This window comes from Ranitomeya variabilis, chromosome 4 (genome assembly GCF_051348905.1).
Source record: "Ranitomeya variabilis isolate aRanVar5 chromosome 4, aRanVar5.hap1, whole genome shotgun sequence".
Classification (NCBI taxonomy): domain Eukaryota; kingdom Metazoa; phylum Chordata; class Amphibia; order Anura; family Dendrobatidae; genus Ranitomeya; species Ranitomeya variabilis.
Window position 1 is genome coordinate 6,141,023 of NC_135235.1, and position 17,520 is coordinate 6,158,542.

At 55.6% G+C, this 17,520-nt stretch overlaps 1 protein-coding gene across 1 annotated transcript in view; it reads left to right on the forward strand.

The window, feature by feature from the left end:
* Positions 1-7,409: 7,409 nt before the first annotated feature.
* Positions 7,410-17,520, forward strand: part of PDZD8 (PDZ domain containing 8) — an 83,343-nt gene continuing 73,232 nt past the window's right edge. The window contains exons 1-3 of the mRNA XM_077257889.1: positions 7,410-8,214; positions 9,488-9,610; positions 12,316-12,418. Coding sequence (XP_077114004.1) covers positions 7,469-8,214; positions 9,488-9,610; positions 12,316-12,418 — 972 coding nt within the window. The 5' untranslated portion in view covers positions 7,410-7,468. The remainder of the gene's footprint in view (positions 8,215-9,487; positions 9,611-12,315; positions 12,419-17,520) is intronic.

Here is a 17,520-nt window from a genome sequence, read left to right on the forward strand (position 1 = left end):
GTCGGTCCTGGTGATGTTGATCCTGATGATGTCGGTCCTGATGATGTCGGTCCTGGTGATGCCGATCCTGGTGATGTCGGTCCTGGTGATGTTGGTCTTGATGATGTCGGTCCTGGTGATGTTGGTCTTGGTGATGCCGTTCCTGGTGATGCCGTTCCTGGTGATGTCGGTCCTGGTGATGTCGGTGCTGTTGATGCCGTCCCTGGTGATGTCGGTCCTGATGATGTTGGTCCTGGTGATGCCATTCCTGGTGATGCCGGTCCTGGTGATGTCGGTCCTGGTGATGTCGGTCCTGATGATGTTGGTCCTGGTGATGCCATTCCTGGTGATGCCGGTCCTGGTGATGTCGGTCCTGGTGATGATGGTCCTGGTGATGTCGGTCCTGGTAATGATGGTCCTGGTGATGACGGTCATGGTGATGTCGGTCCTGGTGATGATGGTCCTGGTGATGTCGGTCCTGGTGATGTCGGTCCTGATGATGTCGGTCCTGGTGATGTTGGTCTTGGTGATGCCGTTCCTGGTGATGCCATTCCTGGTGATGTCGGTCCTGGTGATGGTCCTGGTGATGGCGGTCCTGGTGTCCTGAAGATGACGGTCCTGACAATGATGGTCCTGGTGTCATGGTGATGCCATTCCTGGTGATGATGGTCCTGGTGATGGCGGTCCTGGTGATGCGGTCCTGGTGATGCCGTTCATGGTGATGCCATTCCTGGTGATGTCGGTCCTGGTGATGGTCCTGGTGATGGCGGGCCTGGTGATGTCGGTCCTGATGATGTCGGTCCTGGTGATGATGGTCCTGGTGATGCCATTCCTGGTGATAGTGATCCTGGTGATGCCATTCCTGGTGATGTCGGTCCTGATTATGTCGGTCCTGATGATGATGTCGGTCCTGGTGATGTTGGCCCTGGTGATGATGGTCCTGGTGATGTCGGTCCTGGTGATGATGGTCCTGGTGATGTCGGTCCTGATGATGTCGGTCCTGGTGATGATCGTCCTGGTGATGTCGATCCTGGTGATGTCGGTCCTGATGATGTCGGTCCTGGTGTTGTAGGTCCTGGTGATGACGGTCCTGGTGATGACGGTCCTGGTGATGCCGGTCCTGGTGATGTCGGTCCTGGTGATGATGGTCCTGGTGATGTCGGTCCTGATGATGTCGGTACTGGTGATGTCGGTCCTGATGATGTCGGTCCTGGTGATGTCGGTCCTGGTGATGATGGTCCTGGTGATGTCGATTCTGATGATGATGTCGGTCCTGGTGATGTTGGTCCTGGTGATGTTGGTCCTGGTGATGTCGGTCCTGGTGATGTCGGTCCTGGTGATGATGGTCCTGGTGATGTCGGTCCTGTTGAAGTTGGTCCTGATGATGTCGGTCCTGGTGATGTCGGTCCTGGTGATGCCGGTCCTGGTGATGTCGGTCCTGGTGATGTTGGTCTTGATGATGTCGGTCCTGGTGATGTTGGTCTTGGTGATGCCGTTCCTGGTGATGCCATTTTTTGGTGATGTTGGTCCTGGTGATGTCGGTCCTGGTGATGTCGGTCCTGGTGATGCCGTTCCTGGTGATATCGGTCCTGATGATGTCGGTCCTGATGATGTTGGTCCTGGTGATGCCATTCCTGGTGATGCCGTTCCTGGTGATGTTGGTCCTGGTGATGTCGGTCCTGGTGATGTCGGTCCTGGTGATGCCTTCCTGGTGATGTCGATCCTGATGATGTCGGTCCTGGTGATGATGGTGCTGGTGATGATGGTCCTGATGATGTCATTCCTGGTGATGTCTGTCCTGGAGATGTTGGTCCTGATGATGTCGGTCCTGGTGATGTCGGTCCTGGTGATGATGGTCCAGGTGATGTCGGTCCTGGTGATGTCGGTCCTGGTGATGACGGTCCTGGTGATGCCGGTCCTGGTGATGATGGTCCTGGTGATGATGGTCCTTGTGATGTCGGTCCTGGTGATGTCGCTCCTGATGATGCCGGTCCTGATGATGCCGGTCCTGATGATGTCCGTCCTGATGATGTCGGTCCTGGTGATGATGTCGGTCCTGGTGATGCCGGTCCTGGTGATGTCGGTCCCGGTGATGATGGTCCTGGTGATGTCGGTCCTGGTGATGTCGGTCCTGGTGATGATGGTCCTGGTGATGTCGGTCCTGGTGATCATGGTCCTGTTGATGATGGTCCTGGTGATGATGGTCCTGGTGATGTTGGTCCTGGTGATGTTGGTCCTGGTGATGATGGTCCTGGTGATGTCGGTCCTGGTGATGATGGTCCTGGTGATGTCGGTCCTGGTGATGTCGGTGCTGGTGATCATGGTCCTGTTGATGATGGTCCTGGTGATGATGGTCCTGGTGATGTCGGTCCTGGTGATGTCGGTCCTGGTGATCATGGTCCTGTTGATGATGGTCCTGGTGATGATGGTCCTGGTGATGTTGGTTCTGGTGATGTCGGTTCTGGTGATGATGGTCCTGGTGATGTCGGTCTTCGTGATGTCGGTCCTGGTGATGTCAGTCCTGGTGATGTCGGTCCTGGTGATATCGGTCCTGGTGATGATGGTCCTGGTGATGTCGGTCCTGGTGATGTCGGTCCTGGTGATGATGGTCCTGGTGATGATGGTCCTGGTGATGTCGGTCCTGGTGATGTCGGTCCTGGTGATGATGGTCCTGGTGATGATGTTCCTGGTGATGTCGGTCCTGGTGATGTCGGTCCTGGTGATGTCGGTCCTAATGATGTCGGTCCTGGTGATGTCGGTCCTGGTGATGCCGGTCCTGGTGATGTCTGTCCTGGTGATGTCGGTCCCGGTGATGCCATTCCTGGTGATGTCGGTCCTGATGATGTCAGTCCTGGTGATGTCGGTCCTGGTGATGTCAGTCCTGGTGATGATGGTCCTGGTGATGCCGGTCCTGGTGATGTCGATACTGGTGATGATGGTCCTGGTGATGTCGGTCCTGGTGATGATGGCCCTGGTGATGTCGGTCCTGGTGATGATGGTCCTGGTGATGTGGCCCTGGTGATGTTGGTCCTGGTGATGCCGCTCCTGGTGATGCCGGTCCTGGTGATGATGGTCCTGGTGATGATGGTCCTTGTGATGTCGGTCCTGGTGATGTCGGTCCTGATGATGCCGGTCCTGATGATGCCGGTCCTGATGATGTCCGTCCTGGTGATGTCGGTCCTGGTGATGTAGGTCCTGGTGATGTCGGTCCTAATGATGTCGGTCCTGGTGATGTCGGTCCTGGTGATGCCGGTCCTGGTGATGTCTGTCCTGGTGATGTCGGTCCCGGTGATGCCATTCCTGGTGATGTCGGTCCTGATGATGTCAGTCCTGGTGATGGCGGTCCTGATGGTGATGGTCCTGTTGATGTTGGTCCTGGTGATGATGGTCCTGGTGATGTCGGTCCTTGTGATGATGGTCCTGGTGATGTTGGTCCTGGTGATGATGGTCCTGGTGATGATGGTCCTGGTGATGTCGGTCCTGATGATGTCGGTCCCGGTGATGATCTTCCTGGTGATGTCGGTCTTGGTGATGTCGGTCCTGATGATGTCGGTCCTGGTGTTGTAGGTCCTGGTGATGTCGGTCCTGGTGATGACGGTCCTGGTGATGCCGATCCTGGTGATGTCGGTCCTGGTGATGATGGTCCTGGTGATGTCGGTCCTGATGATGTCGGTCCTGGTGATGTCGGTCCTGATGATGTCGGTCCTGGTGATGTCGGTCCTGGTGATCATGGTCCTGTTGATGATGGTCCTGGTGATGATGGTCCTGGTGATGTTGGTTCTGGTGATGTCGGTTCTGGTGATGATGGTCCTGGTGATGTCGGTCCTGGTGATGTCGGTCCTGGTGATGATGGTCCTGGTGATGTCGGTCCTGGTGATGTCGGTCCTGGTGATGATGGTCCTGGTGATGTCGGTCCTGGTGATGTCGGTCCTGGTGATGATGGTCCTGGTGATGTCGGTCCTGGTGATGTCGGTCCTAATGATGTCGGTCCTGGTGATGCCGGTCCTGGTGATGCCGGTCCTGGTGATGTCTGTCCTGGTGATGTCGGTCCCGGTGATGCCATTCCTGGTGATGTCGGTCCTGATGATGTCAGTCCTGGTGATGGCGGTCCTGATGGTGATGGTCCTAGTGATGTTGGTCCTGGTGATGTTGGTCCTGGTGATGTCGGTCCTGGTGATGATGGTCCTGGTGATGTCGGTCCTGGTGATGTCGGTCCTGGTGATGATGGTCCTGGTGATGTCGGTCCTGGTGATGTCGGTCCTAATGATGTCGGTCCTGGTGATGCCGGTCCTGGTGATGCCGCTCCTGGTGATGTCTGTCCTGGTGATGTCGGTCCCGGTGATGCCATTCCTGGTGATGTCGGTCCTGATGATGTCAGTCCTGGTGATGGCGGTCCTGATGGTGATGGTCCTAGTGATGTTGGTCCTGGTGATGTTGGTCCTGGTGATGTCGGTCCTGGTGATGATGGTCCTGGTGATGTCGGTCCTGGTGATGTTGATCCTGATGATGTCGGTCCTGATGATGTCGGTCCTGGTGATGTCGGTCCTGGTGATGCTGATCCTGGTGATGTCGGTCCTGGTGATGTTGGTCTTGATGATGTCGGTCCTGGTGATGTTGGTCTTGGTGATGCCGTTCCTGGTGATGCCGTTCCTGGTGATGTTGGTCCTGGTGATGTCGGTGCTGGTGATGCCGTTCCTGGTGATGTCGGTCCTGATGATGTTGGTCCTGGTGATGCCATTCCTGGTGATGCCGGTCCTGGTGATGTCGGTCCTGGTGATGTCGGTCCTGATGATGTTGGTCCTGGTGATGCCATTCCTGGTGATGCCGGTCCTGGTGATGCCGGTCCTGGTGATGTCGGTCCTGGTGATGTCGGTCCTGGTGATGATGGTCCTGGTGATGACGGTCCTGGTGATGTCGGTCCTGGTGATGATGGTCCTGGTGATGTCGGTCCTGGTGATGTCGGTCCTGATGATGTCGGTCCTGGTGATGTTGGTCTTGGTGATGCCGTTCCTGGTGATGCCATTCCTGGTGATGATGGTCCTGGTGATGTCGGTCCTGGTGATATCGGTCCTGATGATGTTGGTCCTGGTGATGCCATTCCTGGTGATGCCGGTCCTGGTGATGTCGGTCCTGGTGATGTTGGTCCTGATGATGTTGGTCCTGGTGATGACGGTCCTGGTGATGTCGGTCCTGGTGATGTCGGTCCTGGTGATGATGGTCCTTGTGATGTCGGTCCTGGTGATGTCAGTTCTGGTGATGTCGGTCCTGATGATGTCGGTCCTGGTGATGTCGGTCCTGGTGATGATGGTCCTGGTGATGTCGGTCCTGGTGATGATGGTCCTGGTGATGATGGTCCTGGTGATGTCGGTCCTGATGATGTCGGTCCCGGTGATGATCTTCCTGGTGATGTCGGTCTTGGTGATGTCGGTCCTGATGATGTCGGTCCTGGTGTTGTAGGTCCTGGTGATGTCGGTCCTGGTGATGATGGTCCTGGTGATGCCGATCCTGGTGATGTCGGTCCTGGTGATGATGGTCCTGGTGATGTCGGTCCTGATGATGTCGGTCCTGGTGATGTCGGTCCTGATGATGTCGGTCCTTGTGATGTCGGTCCTGGTGATGTCAGTTCTGGTGATGTCGGTCCTGATGATGTCGGTCCTGGTGATGTCGGTCCTGGTGATGATGGTCCTGGTGATGTCGGTCCTGGTGATGATGGTCCTGGTGATGATGGTCCTGGTGATGTCGGTCCTGATGATGTCGGTCCCGGTGATGACCTTCCTGGTGATGTCGGTCTTGGTGATGTCGGTCCTGATGATGTCGGTCCTGGTGTTGTAGGTCCTGGTGATGTCGGTCCTGGTGATGACGGTCCTGGTGATGCCGATCCTGGTGATGTCGGTCCTGGTGATTATGGTCCTGGTGATGTCGGTCCTGATGATGTCGGTCCTGGTGATGTCGGTCCTGATGATGTCGGTCCTGGTGATGTCGGTCCTGGTGATGATGGTCCTGGTGATGTCGGTCCTGGTGATGATGGTCCTGGTGATGTCAATCCTGATGATGATGTCGGTCCTGGTGATGTTGGTCCTGGTGATGTTGGTCCTGGTGATGTCGGTCCTGGTGATGTCGGTCCTGGTGATGATGGTCCTGGTGATGTCGGTCCTGGTGATGTTGGTCCTGGTGATGTCGGTCCTGATGATGTCGGTCCTAATGATGTCGGTCCTGGTGATGCTGATCCTGGTGATGTCGGTCCTGATGATGTTGGTCTTGATGATGTCGGTCCTGATGATGTTGGTCTTGGTGATGCCGTTCCTGGTGATGCCATTCCTGGTGATGTTGGTCCTGGTGATGTCGGTCCTGGTGATGTCGGTGCTGGTGATGCCGTTCCTTCGTGATGTCGGTCCTGGTGATGTCGGTCCTGATGATGTTGGTCCTGGTGATGCCATTCCTGGTGATGCCGGTCCTGGTGATGTCGGTCCTGGTGATGTCGGTCCTGATGATGTTGGTCCTGGTGATGTCGGTCCTGGTGATGTCGGTCCTGATGATGATGGTCCTGGTGATGATGGTCCTTGTGATGTCGGTCCTGGTGATGTCAGTCCTGGTGATGTCGGTCTTGATGATGTCGGTCCTGGTGATGTCGGTCCTGGTGATGATGGTCCTGGTGATGTTGGTCCTGATGATGTCGGTCCTGGTGATGTCGGTCCTGATGATGTCGGTCCTGGTGATGTCGGTCCTGGTGATGATGGTCCTGGTGATGTCGGTCCTGGTGATGATGGTCCTGGTGATGTCGGTCCTGATGATGTCGGTCCTGATGATGTCGGTCCTGGTGATGTCGGTCCTGGTGATGATGGTTGTGGTGATGTCGGTCCTGATGATGTCGGTCCTGGTGATGTCGGTCCTGGTGATGTCGGTCCTGGTGATGATGGTTCTGGTGATGTTGGTCCTGGTGATGTCGGTCCTGGTGATGTCGGTCCTGGTGATGTCGGTCCTGGTGATGATGGTCCTGGTGATGTCGGTCCTGGTGATGATGGTCCTGGTGATGTCGGTCCTAGTGATGATGGTCCTGGTGATATCGATCCTGATGATGATGTCGGTCCTGGTGATGTCGGTCCTGGTGATGTCGGTCCTGGTGATGATGGTTCTGGTGATGTTGGTCCTGGTGATGTCGGTCCTGGTGATGATGGCGTCTTTTCGCAGCGCTGACACAATCCTCCATCTGTTTCAGGTAAACAACTTATCACCATGACGACGAGACCGTAATGACGTCACGCACCCCACGTGTAGCCCCGCCCCATCTCTCCTCCTCCAGTAAACAGCACGAGAAAGCTCTGACTGAGGGACGCAGCGTACAAGTCTCCGCCTTCTTTTAGATGCTCGCCAATTGGTGTGACTATTCGGTGACAGCTGACTATAAGCTCCGCCCTCCACATGCGGCAGCCAATCATGTGGCGTGTGGTCCCGGAGAGGGCGCTGAGGCCGCGGCTGTGAGGCGCTGGTCATGGTGTCCGTGCTGCTGCTGGCCGCGCTGGCCGGCTGTGTCCTCACCCTGCTGCTCCTCCTCCTCGTGTTCCGCCGGCCGCCGCCGCCTCCTCCCCCCGCTCCGCCGCTGTCCCCGGGGGGCCGCTCCGTGCAGCCGGACGCCTCGCTGCGGGACTACCTGGGGGGCTCGGCGGGCCCGGAGAGCTGCCACTTCCTGAACGCCATCTTCGTGTTCCTGTTCCGGGAGCTGCGGGACACGGCCGTGCTGCGGCGCTGGCTGCTGCGGAAGGTGCGGGTGGAGCTGGAGGAGCTGCTGCTGTCGCGCACGGCCGGCCGCCTGCTGGAGGGGCTGAGCCTGCGGGAGCTGAGCCTGGGGGACGCCGTGCCGGTGCTGCGCGGGGTCCGCCTGCTGCCGCCCGAGGCCCAGGGCCAAGACGACGACGAGCCGCTGCCCCCGGAGCTCAGCTTCGAGCTGGAGGCCGAGTACGGCGGCGGCCTGCGGATGGCCGTGGACGTGGAGCTGCTGTTCGGGAAGACGGCGTCGCTGTCGGTGCGGCTGGGCCGGGTGCAGGGCCGCGTCCGCCTCATGTTCCGCCGCCGGCCCTTCACCCACTGGGCCTTCTGCTTCACGGACGAGCCGCTCATCGACTTCCAGGTGCACAGCGAGTTCGAGGGCCGCCCGCTGCCGCAGCTCACCTCCATCATCGTCACCCAGCTGAAGAGGGTGATCCGGAGGAAGCACACCCTGCCGAACTACAAGATCAGGTACTACTGCGCCCAGCATGCCCCCTGCGAGATCAGGTACTACAGCGCCCAGCATGTCAGGTACTACAGCGCCCAGCATGTCAGGTACTACAGCGCCCAGCATGTCAGGTACTACAGCGCCCAGCATGTCAGGTACTACAGCGCCCAGCATGTCAGGTACTACAGCGCCCAGCATGTCAGGTACTACAGCGCCCAGCATGTCAGGTACTACAGCGCCCAGCATGTCAGGTACTACAGCGCCCAGCATGTCAGGTACTACAGCGCCCAGCATGTCAGGTACTACAGCGCCCAGCATGTCAGGTACTACAGCGCCCAGCATGTCAGGTACTACAGCGCCCAGCATGTCAGGTACTACAGCGCCCAGCATGTCAGGTACTACAGCGCCCGCTGCCGCAGCTCACCTCCATCATCGTCACCCAGCTGAAGAGGGTGATCCGGAGGAAGCACACCCTGCCGAACTACAAGATCAGGTACTACAGCGCCCAGCATGTCAGGTACTACAGCGCCCAGCATGTCAGGTACTACAGCGCCCAGCATGTCAGGTACTACAGCGCCCAGCATGTCAGGTACTACAGCGCCCAGCATGTCAGGTACTACAGCGCCCAGCATGTCAGGTACTACAGCGCCCAGCATGTCAGGTACTACAGCGCCCAGCATGTCAGGTACTACAGCGCCCAGCATGTCAGGTACTACAGCGCCCAGCATGTCAGGTACTACAGCGCCCACTGCCGCAGCTCACCTCCATCATCGTCACCCAGCTGAAGAGGGTGATCCGGTGCAAGCACACACTGCCGCACTACAAGATCAGGTGCTACTGCGCCCAGCATGTCTGCCAGGTACTACTGCGCCCAGCATGTCTGCCAGGTACTACTGCGCCCAGCATGCCCGCTGCAAGATCAGGTACTACTGCGCCCAGCATGTCTGCCAGGTACTACTGCGCCCAGCATCCCCGCTGCGAGATCAGGTACTACAGTGCCCAGCATGTCTCCGGGTACTACTGCGCCCAGCATGCCGCACTGTGAGATCAGGGGTCCGCTGCCCCCGGCCTTGTGCTCCTGTCTCTGGGGCTCTATAGTGACTCCGCTGCCAACACTTTATCCCCGACCGGAGAACAGCGGCTTCTTGTGTTATTCTCCTCCTAGTGCACCGAAGCCTCCGGCAGATTGTCCTGTCACCGGGACCGCGCTCTGCAGTGTCACATGGTGGCATCACCGCGCTCCGCTCTGACGGGCGCTGTCCCCTCCGCTCTGACGGGCGCTGTCCTCTCCCACAGGTACAAGCCATTCTTCCCGATGCAGGTGGTGCCAGCTGAGGACGGGGAGGATCGGACACTGACGCTGCAGGACCTGGGCCTGACCGAGGGGCGGCTGAAGGTGTCTGTGATTGACTGCAGCAGGTGAGTGCGGCTCCTGGTGCGGGTGACAACTGGGTCATCGGTGTGGTCTGATCTTGCTGCTCCTGCCTGCAGCCCTGAGGACTCACCATCCCCCCATCCTGACTCTCGGCCGCATCTCCTCGTCCTCCCCCCATCCCGACTCTCGGCCGCATCTCCTTGTCCGCCCCCCATCCCGACTCTCAGCCGTGTCTCCTCGTCCCCCCTCATCCTGACTCTCGGCCGCATCTCCCCCCCATCCCGACTCTCGGCCGCGTCTCCTCGTCCCCCCCATCCCGACTCTCGGCCGCGTCTCCTCGTCCCCCCCATCCCGACTCTCGGCCGCGTCTCCTCGTCCCCCCTCATCCCGACTCTCGTCCGCGTCTCCTCGTCATCCCAACTCTCGGCCGCGTCTCCTCGTCTCTCCCATCCTGACTCTCGGCCGCGTCTCCTCGTCCGCCCCCCATCCCGACTCTTGGCTGCGTCTCTCCGCCCCCCATCCTGACTCTTGGCTGCGTCTCTTCGTCCCCCCCATCCCGACTCTTGGCTGCGTCTCCTCGTCCCCCCCCATCCCGACTCTTGGCTGCGTCTCTCCGCCCCCCATCCCGACTCTTGGCTGCGTCTCCTCGTCCCCCCCATCCCGACTCTTGGCTGCGTCTCCTCGTCCCCCCCATCCCGACTCTTGGCTGCGTCTCCTCGTCCCCCCCCTCATCCCGACTCTCGGCCGCGTCTCCTCGTCTCTCCCATCCTGACTCTCGGCCGCGTCTCTTCGTCCGCCCCCCATCCCGACTCTTGGCTGCGTCTCTCCGCCCCCCCATCCTGACTCTTGGCTGCGTCTCTTCGTCCCCCCCATCCCGACTCTTGGTTGCGTCTCCTCGTCCCCCCCATCCCGACTCTTGGCTGCGTCTCCTCGTCCCCCCCCATCCCGACTCTTGGCTGCGTCTCTCCGCCCCCCATCCCGACTCTTGGCTGCGTCTCCTCGTCCCCCCCATCCCGACTCTTGGCTGCGTCTCCTCGTCCCCCCCATCCCGACTCTTGGCTGCGTCTCCTCGTCCCCCCCCTCATCCCGACTCTCGGCCGCGTCTCCTCGTCTCTCCCATCCTGACTCTCGGCCGCGTCTCTTCGTCCGCCCCCCATCCCGACTCTTGGCTGCGTCTCCTCGTCCCCCCCATCCCGACTCTTGGCTGCGTCTCCTCGTCCCCCCCATCCCGACTCTTGGCTGCGTCTCCTCGTCCCCCCCCCATCCCGACTCTTGGCTGCGTCTCCTCGTCCCCCCCCATCCCGACTCTTGGCTGCGTCTCCTCGTCCCCCCCCATCCCGACTCTTGGCTGCGTCTCCTCGTCCCCCCCCATCCCGACTCTTGGCTGCGTCTCCTCGTCCCCCCCCCATCCCGACTCTTGGCTGCGTCTCTCCGCCCCCCATCCCGACTCTTGGCTGCGTCTCCTCGTCCCCCCCCCATCCCGACTCTTGGCTGCGTCTCCTCGTCCCCCCCATCCCGACTCTTGGCTGCGTCTCCTCGTCCCCCCCCATCCCGACTCTTGTCTGCGTCTCCTCGCCCCCCCCCATCCCGACTCTTGGCTGCGTCTCCTCGCCCCCCCCCATCCCGACTCTTGGCTGCGTCTCCTCGCCCCCCCCCATCCCGACTCTTGGCTGCATCTCCTCGCCCCCCCCCCCCATCCCGACTCTTGGCTGCGTCTCCTCGTCCCCCCCCATCCCGACTCTTGGCTGCGTCTCCTCGTCCCCCCCATCCCGACTCTTGGCTGCGTCTCCTCGTCCCCCCTCATCCCAACTCTCGGCCGCGTCTCCTCATCCCCCCCCCCCATCCTGACTCTTGGCTGCGTCTCCTCGTCCCCCCCATCCCGACTCTTGGCTGCGTCTCCTCGTCCCCCCCATCCCGACTCTTGGCTGCGTCTCCTCGTCCCCCCTCATCCCAACTCTCGGCCGCGTCTCCTCATCCCCCCCCCCCATCCTGACTCTTGGCTGCGTCTCCTCGTCCCCCCCATCCCGACTCTTGGCTGCGTCTCCTCGTCCCCCCCATCCCGACTCTTGGCTGCGTCTCCTCGTCCCCCCTCATCCCAACTCTCGGCCGCGTCTCCTCATCCCCCCCCCCCCCCCATCCTGACTCTCGGCCGCGTCTCCTCGTCCCCCCCTCATCCCGACTCTCGGCCGCGTCTCCTCGTGTCTCCCATCCTGACTCTCGGCCGCGTCTCCTCGTCCGCCCCCCATCCCGACTCTTGGCTGCGTCTCCTCGCCCCTCCCATCTCGACTCTCGGCCGCGTCTCCTCGTCCGCCCCCCATCCCGACTCTTGGCTGCGTCTCCTCGTCCCCCCCATCCCGACTCTTGGCTGCGTCTCCTCGTCCCCCCCATCCCGACTCTTGGCTGCGTCTCCTCGTCCCCCCCATCCCGACTCTTGGCTGCGTCTCCTCGTCCCCCCCATCCCGACTCTTGGCTGCGTCTCCTCGTCCCCCCCCATCCCGACTCTTGGCTGCGTCTCCTCGTCCCCCCCATCCCGACTCTTGGCTGCGTCTCCTCGTCCCCCCCCATCCCGACTCTTGGCTGCGTCTCCTCGTCCCCCCCCATCCCGACTCTTGGCTGCGTCTCCTCGTCCCCCCCATCCCGACTCTTGGCTGCGTCTCCTCGTCCCCCCCCATCCCGACTCTCGGCTGCGTCTCTTCGTCTGCCCCCCATCCCGACTCTCCTTCTCTGACTTTCCTCCAAACCTTTCCAGGCTCCTGATCTTTGGCTCCTATGACCAGGAAACACATATTCACTGCACCCTGGAGATCAGTGGTGCCCCTTGGAAGGAGAAGACAAGGACCTCCATCAAGACGGTAAGAACCACTTTCTTGTTCCCGGGGGGGCCCTTCATAGCCCGACATAGAGGTTTACACAGGTGGGATTCTGTGAAGTCCAGTAGGACCCTCACCCAAGTTCCTGACTACTGGCAGCTGCGATCTGCATAGAGCTCAGAAACGAGGTTGACCTATTCGGGGCCCACAGTGGAACCTCTTCTCCACTCTTTCCCCAGTCTTGTCTTCTCCAGTTTCTTGTTCAGGTGCTCAGGTCCCAGACCCTGAACCTCATGCAGTCCTTCATTTTATTGCTGCTGCAGCGCCTCTTCTGACCAAAAATTTAAAGAAAGAAGGAACGCTCAATATGCAAAATTGTTGGGTGGGAAACAGACTAGAGACTAGTTGGAGCCGCTCACCAGGATCTGACGCCTGAAGCTAAAGCGCACCAAAAAGTAGAGTACATAAACCACCACAAAATAACTAAAATGTAAACAAACTTTATTGAGTCAATACAATCAATACAAGCCATCAATAATTGGCAGCGAGGAGGAGGATAAGTGCAGCGAGGAGGAGGATAAGTGCAGCGACACTGGTACAGCAAAAGCAGATACAGTGACTGATAACATAACCAGGAGTCCAGCAGGACAGAACAATTACATCCTTAGAATCTCACGGGGTAATAACCCCCGTATCAAATATACATATTTTGATCCCTCACGACTGTGACACGTGTATCAATCAATCCTGCTCACCCATGTTCACTCTTCTTCAAAAGAAGCATCTAACGCGAAACACGCGTCAGGGGTCAGCGAAGGAGACGCGGTGACTGCCAGTGAACATGGGGATTTTTTTTTATCATAGTGACTCACAACAAATGTGAATAAAAAGTGATCAGAAAATCATATGTAAAAAAAAAAAGATATAAATGGAAACACCAAACCGTCCTGCAAAAAACAAGTGTTCATATGGCAGTCGGCAAAAACGTGACTGCTCTCAGAATATGGCAACAAAAAAACTACTTTTATAAAAAGCATTTCTATTGTGTGATAGCATCAAAACCTAAAAAAAACCCCTATATAAATCTGGTATCGTAATCGCACCGACCTGAGGAATAAAATCCGCCTCATCACTTATTCTGCACTGTGAACTGTGCAAAAATAAACAGAACTGCTCTTGTACTGCTATTTGTTCATTCTGCCGCCCAAACATCGGAATAAGGCTCTGCTCACAGTTATCCTGCGCTCTCCGCTGAGCACTTACATCGGGGTTTCCATGTAAATTCCCCAAAACTGCGATTCAGACAAAACCCCAGAAGGAACCGCTCACTTATGAGGCAGATGCAGTCACTTTGGACTGGTCTGTGTTGCGGTGGTGTCCCACCAGTTTAGGCGTCTCTTTAGCTCACAAGTGTTGGCGATAACGGGTAAAGATGGAGACCACCGGAGCAGACACCAAACGGGAGGACAAAAGGTCTCCATCAGCCTCATGGTGGGTGGTTCCCTCAGGGGTTTAGTCACATTTTTGTGGGATAAGTGCTCAGGGTAGAACACAGGAATGTGATCCAGCCTTATTCTGAAAGCAATCAAAAAATATAATGTACCCCAAAATGTTACCAATAAAACCCCTAATTTATGCCGCACAAAACCAGCCCCCACTCAGGTCCGTCATCTGTCACTGGGACTGTAAGGGTCCAACATTACTGGTAGAACAAAGACTCAGGAAAAGCGAAGGCTCCCACCCCCCAAATATTATCCAGTGAATTCTGTGCTCCCCCCCTCCTGAGCCCCCTGTACCTAAACCACAGTGAGGGGCCACATGTCTGGCATCATTGTAATGGAGAGAAGGCACTTAATGTACAGATGCATAACGCCAGAAGCACAAGGTGGGCTCAATATATGGGGGCGCTACAATCTATGGGTGCACACTGTATGGGGGTGCTACAATATATGGAGGACGCTACAATATATGGGGGCTATGCACTATGTGGGGGATGCTACACTGCATGGGGGCACAATATATGGGGGACACTACAATCTATGGGTGCACACTGTATGGGGGTGCTACAATATATGGAGGACGCTACAATATATGGGGGCTATGCACTATGTGGGGGATGCTACACTGCATGGGGGCACAATATATGGGGGCGCTACAATCTATGGGTGCACACTGTATGGGGGCGCTACAATATATGGGGGACGCTACAATCTATGGGTGCACACTGTATGGGGCGCTACAATATATGGGGGATGCTACAATCTATGGGTGCACACTGTATGGGGGCGCTACAATATATGGGGGACGCTACAATCTATGGGTGCACACTGTATGGGGGCGCTACAATATATGGGGGATGCTACAATCTATGGGTGCACACTGTATGGGGCGCTACAATATGTGGGGGCTATTCACTATGTGGGGGACGCTACACTGCATGGGAGCACAATCTATGGGGGCACAATGTATGGGGGTGCTACAATCTATGGGGGTCTACACTGTATGGGGGCACAATGTATGGGTACTGGACTGGAAGATTTCCAATTCCCCTGAATAAAGCCTGGCGTGGATGTTACAAAATAGTGATTGCAGCCATAGATGAATTCACGGAGAGGTGCAGTGTCTACAATGGGGTCACTTTCATTTTTTTCCGCTGTTATGGCGCCTTCGGGGCTCTGCAAATGTCGCTCGCAAACTATTCTATCAAAATCTGTGCTCCAAAAGTCAAATAGCGCTCCTTCCTTCTCAGCCATGACGTGTGGCCTACAGTTGTGCTGAAAAGTTTACACACCCCGGCAGGATTTTTGCTTTCTTGCCCTTATTTCAGAGAATATGAATGACAGTGAAGAAAAAAGTTCACCTCCAGCTCCTGGGATAAAATTACCAATTTTACACAATTAACACAAAACATCAGACAGATGAAAGAGCGATGCGTTTCGATCAACACAGTGATCTTTATCAAAGCTGCGTCGCTCTTTCATCTGTCTGATGTTTTGTGTCCCGGAATCCTTAATGGAATTTGAAAGATATTTTTGAACAAACAAATTTGGTAATTTTATCCCAGGAGCTGGAGGTGAACTTTTTTTCTTCATTATGCATTCACGTCTGACCAGGATGGACCTCCGTGCACCGGTGTTTCATTAGGTGAGCTGGCTTTTTTTTCTTTTTTTTTTGTTCAAATATGAATGATAGCTCCAAAACCCTTCCTCCATTCATGGTCAGTGGTTGGGTGAAGCCATTTATTGTCAATCTACTGTGTTTTCTCTTTTTACATCAAAATGACAACCCAAAACATCCAAATGACCCTGATCAGAAGTTCGCATCCCCCATTTCTTAATATTTCTTAGTATTGCCCCCTGTAACATCAATGACAGCTTGAAGTCTTTTGTGGTAGTTGTGGATGAGGTTCTTTATTTTCTCACATGGTAAAGCTGCCCACTCTTCTTGGGTAAAAGCCTCCAGTTCCTGTAAATTCCTGGGCTGTCTAGCATGAACTGCGCGCTTGAGATTTCCCCAGAGTGGCTCAATGATACTGAGGTCAGGAGACTGAGATGGCCACTCCAGAATCTTCACTTTGTTCTGCTGTAGCCCATGGCAGGTCGATTTGGCCTTGTGTTGTGGATCATTGTTATGTTGGAATGTCCAAGTACGTCCCATGCGCAGCTTCCGGGCTGATGACTGCAAATTTGCCTCCAGTATTTGCTGACAACGTGCTGCATTCATCTTTCCTTCAACTTTGACCAAGTTTCCTGTGCTTTTGTAGCTCACACATCTCCACATCAGCGATCCACCTCCATGCTTTGCAGTAGGAATGGTGTTCCTTTCATCATAGGCCTTGTTGACCTCTCTCCAAATGTAATGTTTATGGTTGTGGCCAAAAAGTTCAGTTTTGGTTTCATCACTCCAAATTACCTTGTTAGTTTTGAGGCTTGTGTCTGTGCTGTTTTGTGTATTGTAGGAGAGATACTTTGTGGCTTTTGCGCAGTAATGGTTTTCTTCTGGGGATTCGACCATGCAGCCCATTTTTCTTCACGTGCCTCCTTATTGTGCACCTTGAAACAGCCACAACACTAGTTTTCAGAGTTCTGTATTTCAGCTGATGTTATTTGTGGGTTTTTCTTAGCATCATGAACAATTTTCCTGGCAGTTGTGGATGACATTTTTGTTGGTCAACCTGACTGTGGTTTTGTTTATACAGAGCCCCTGATTTTCCATTTGTTAATCACAGTGTGAACGCTGCTGACTGGCATTATCAATTCCTTGGATATCTTTTTGTATCCCTTTCCTGTTTTATACAGTTCCACTACCTTTTCCCGTAGATCCGTTGACAATTCTTTTGCTTTCTCCATGACTCATAATCCAGAAACGTCAGTGGCTGGATGAAAGATGCAAGAGTCTGTCTGGATCCCAGAAACTCAGCTTTTATGCCCAAACTGATAACAAGCAAACAGGTCACAGGTGAGGATGTTACCTTTAATAGCCATTCACACCCATTTGTGTCAACTTCTGTGCATGTTATCAGGCCACAATCACCAGGGGATGTGAACTACTGATCAGGGTCATTATCCTTCTATATTATTTCTAAACACTCTTTCTGTGATTACTTTGTATCTCCCTTCATACTGCACCCACACACACAAATGATACACCATTTGAAAGGTAAACTTGCCCCCTTCAGCAATATAATGGCCAAACAAACCATACATCCACGATGTTATCACAAAATACATTTTAAACATTAATTTTCATAATACTGCAGTAAGGAAAAATGACCTGCAGGTGGCACCACACTACCCCACAGCGCAATACCACAAAGCTGAAACAAATCCTGACATTTGCCTTGGGGGCTTTCCAGCTTGCCGAACTCCTTGCCCGGCCGATTTCAGGCAGTCAGGCAGGTACATATGAAATATTTGCTACATATGTGGAAGTAGAGTAAAAGTAAAACTTTACCTGTTTAAGACTTCAGCTTTAAAACTGAAGATATAAATGATTGCAGCCTAACAGGGACCGGACAGGCTCTGAACCATCGGATTTTCCGTATTATTGGACAGTCATTGAAAACTCTATCTTCCTTCTAAGGTTGCAGCTTATTGGTGTCCTGGAGTCACCTCTGGTTCCAAGTAATAGACGTTGACATAACT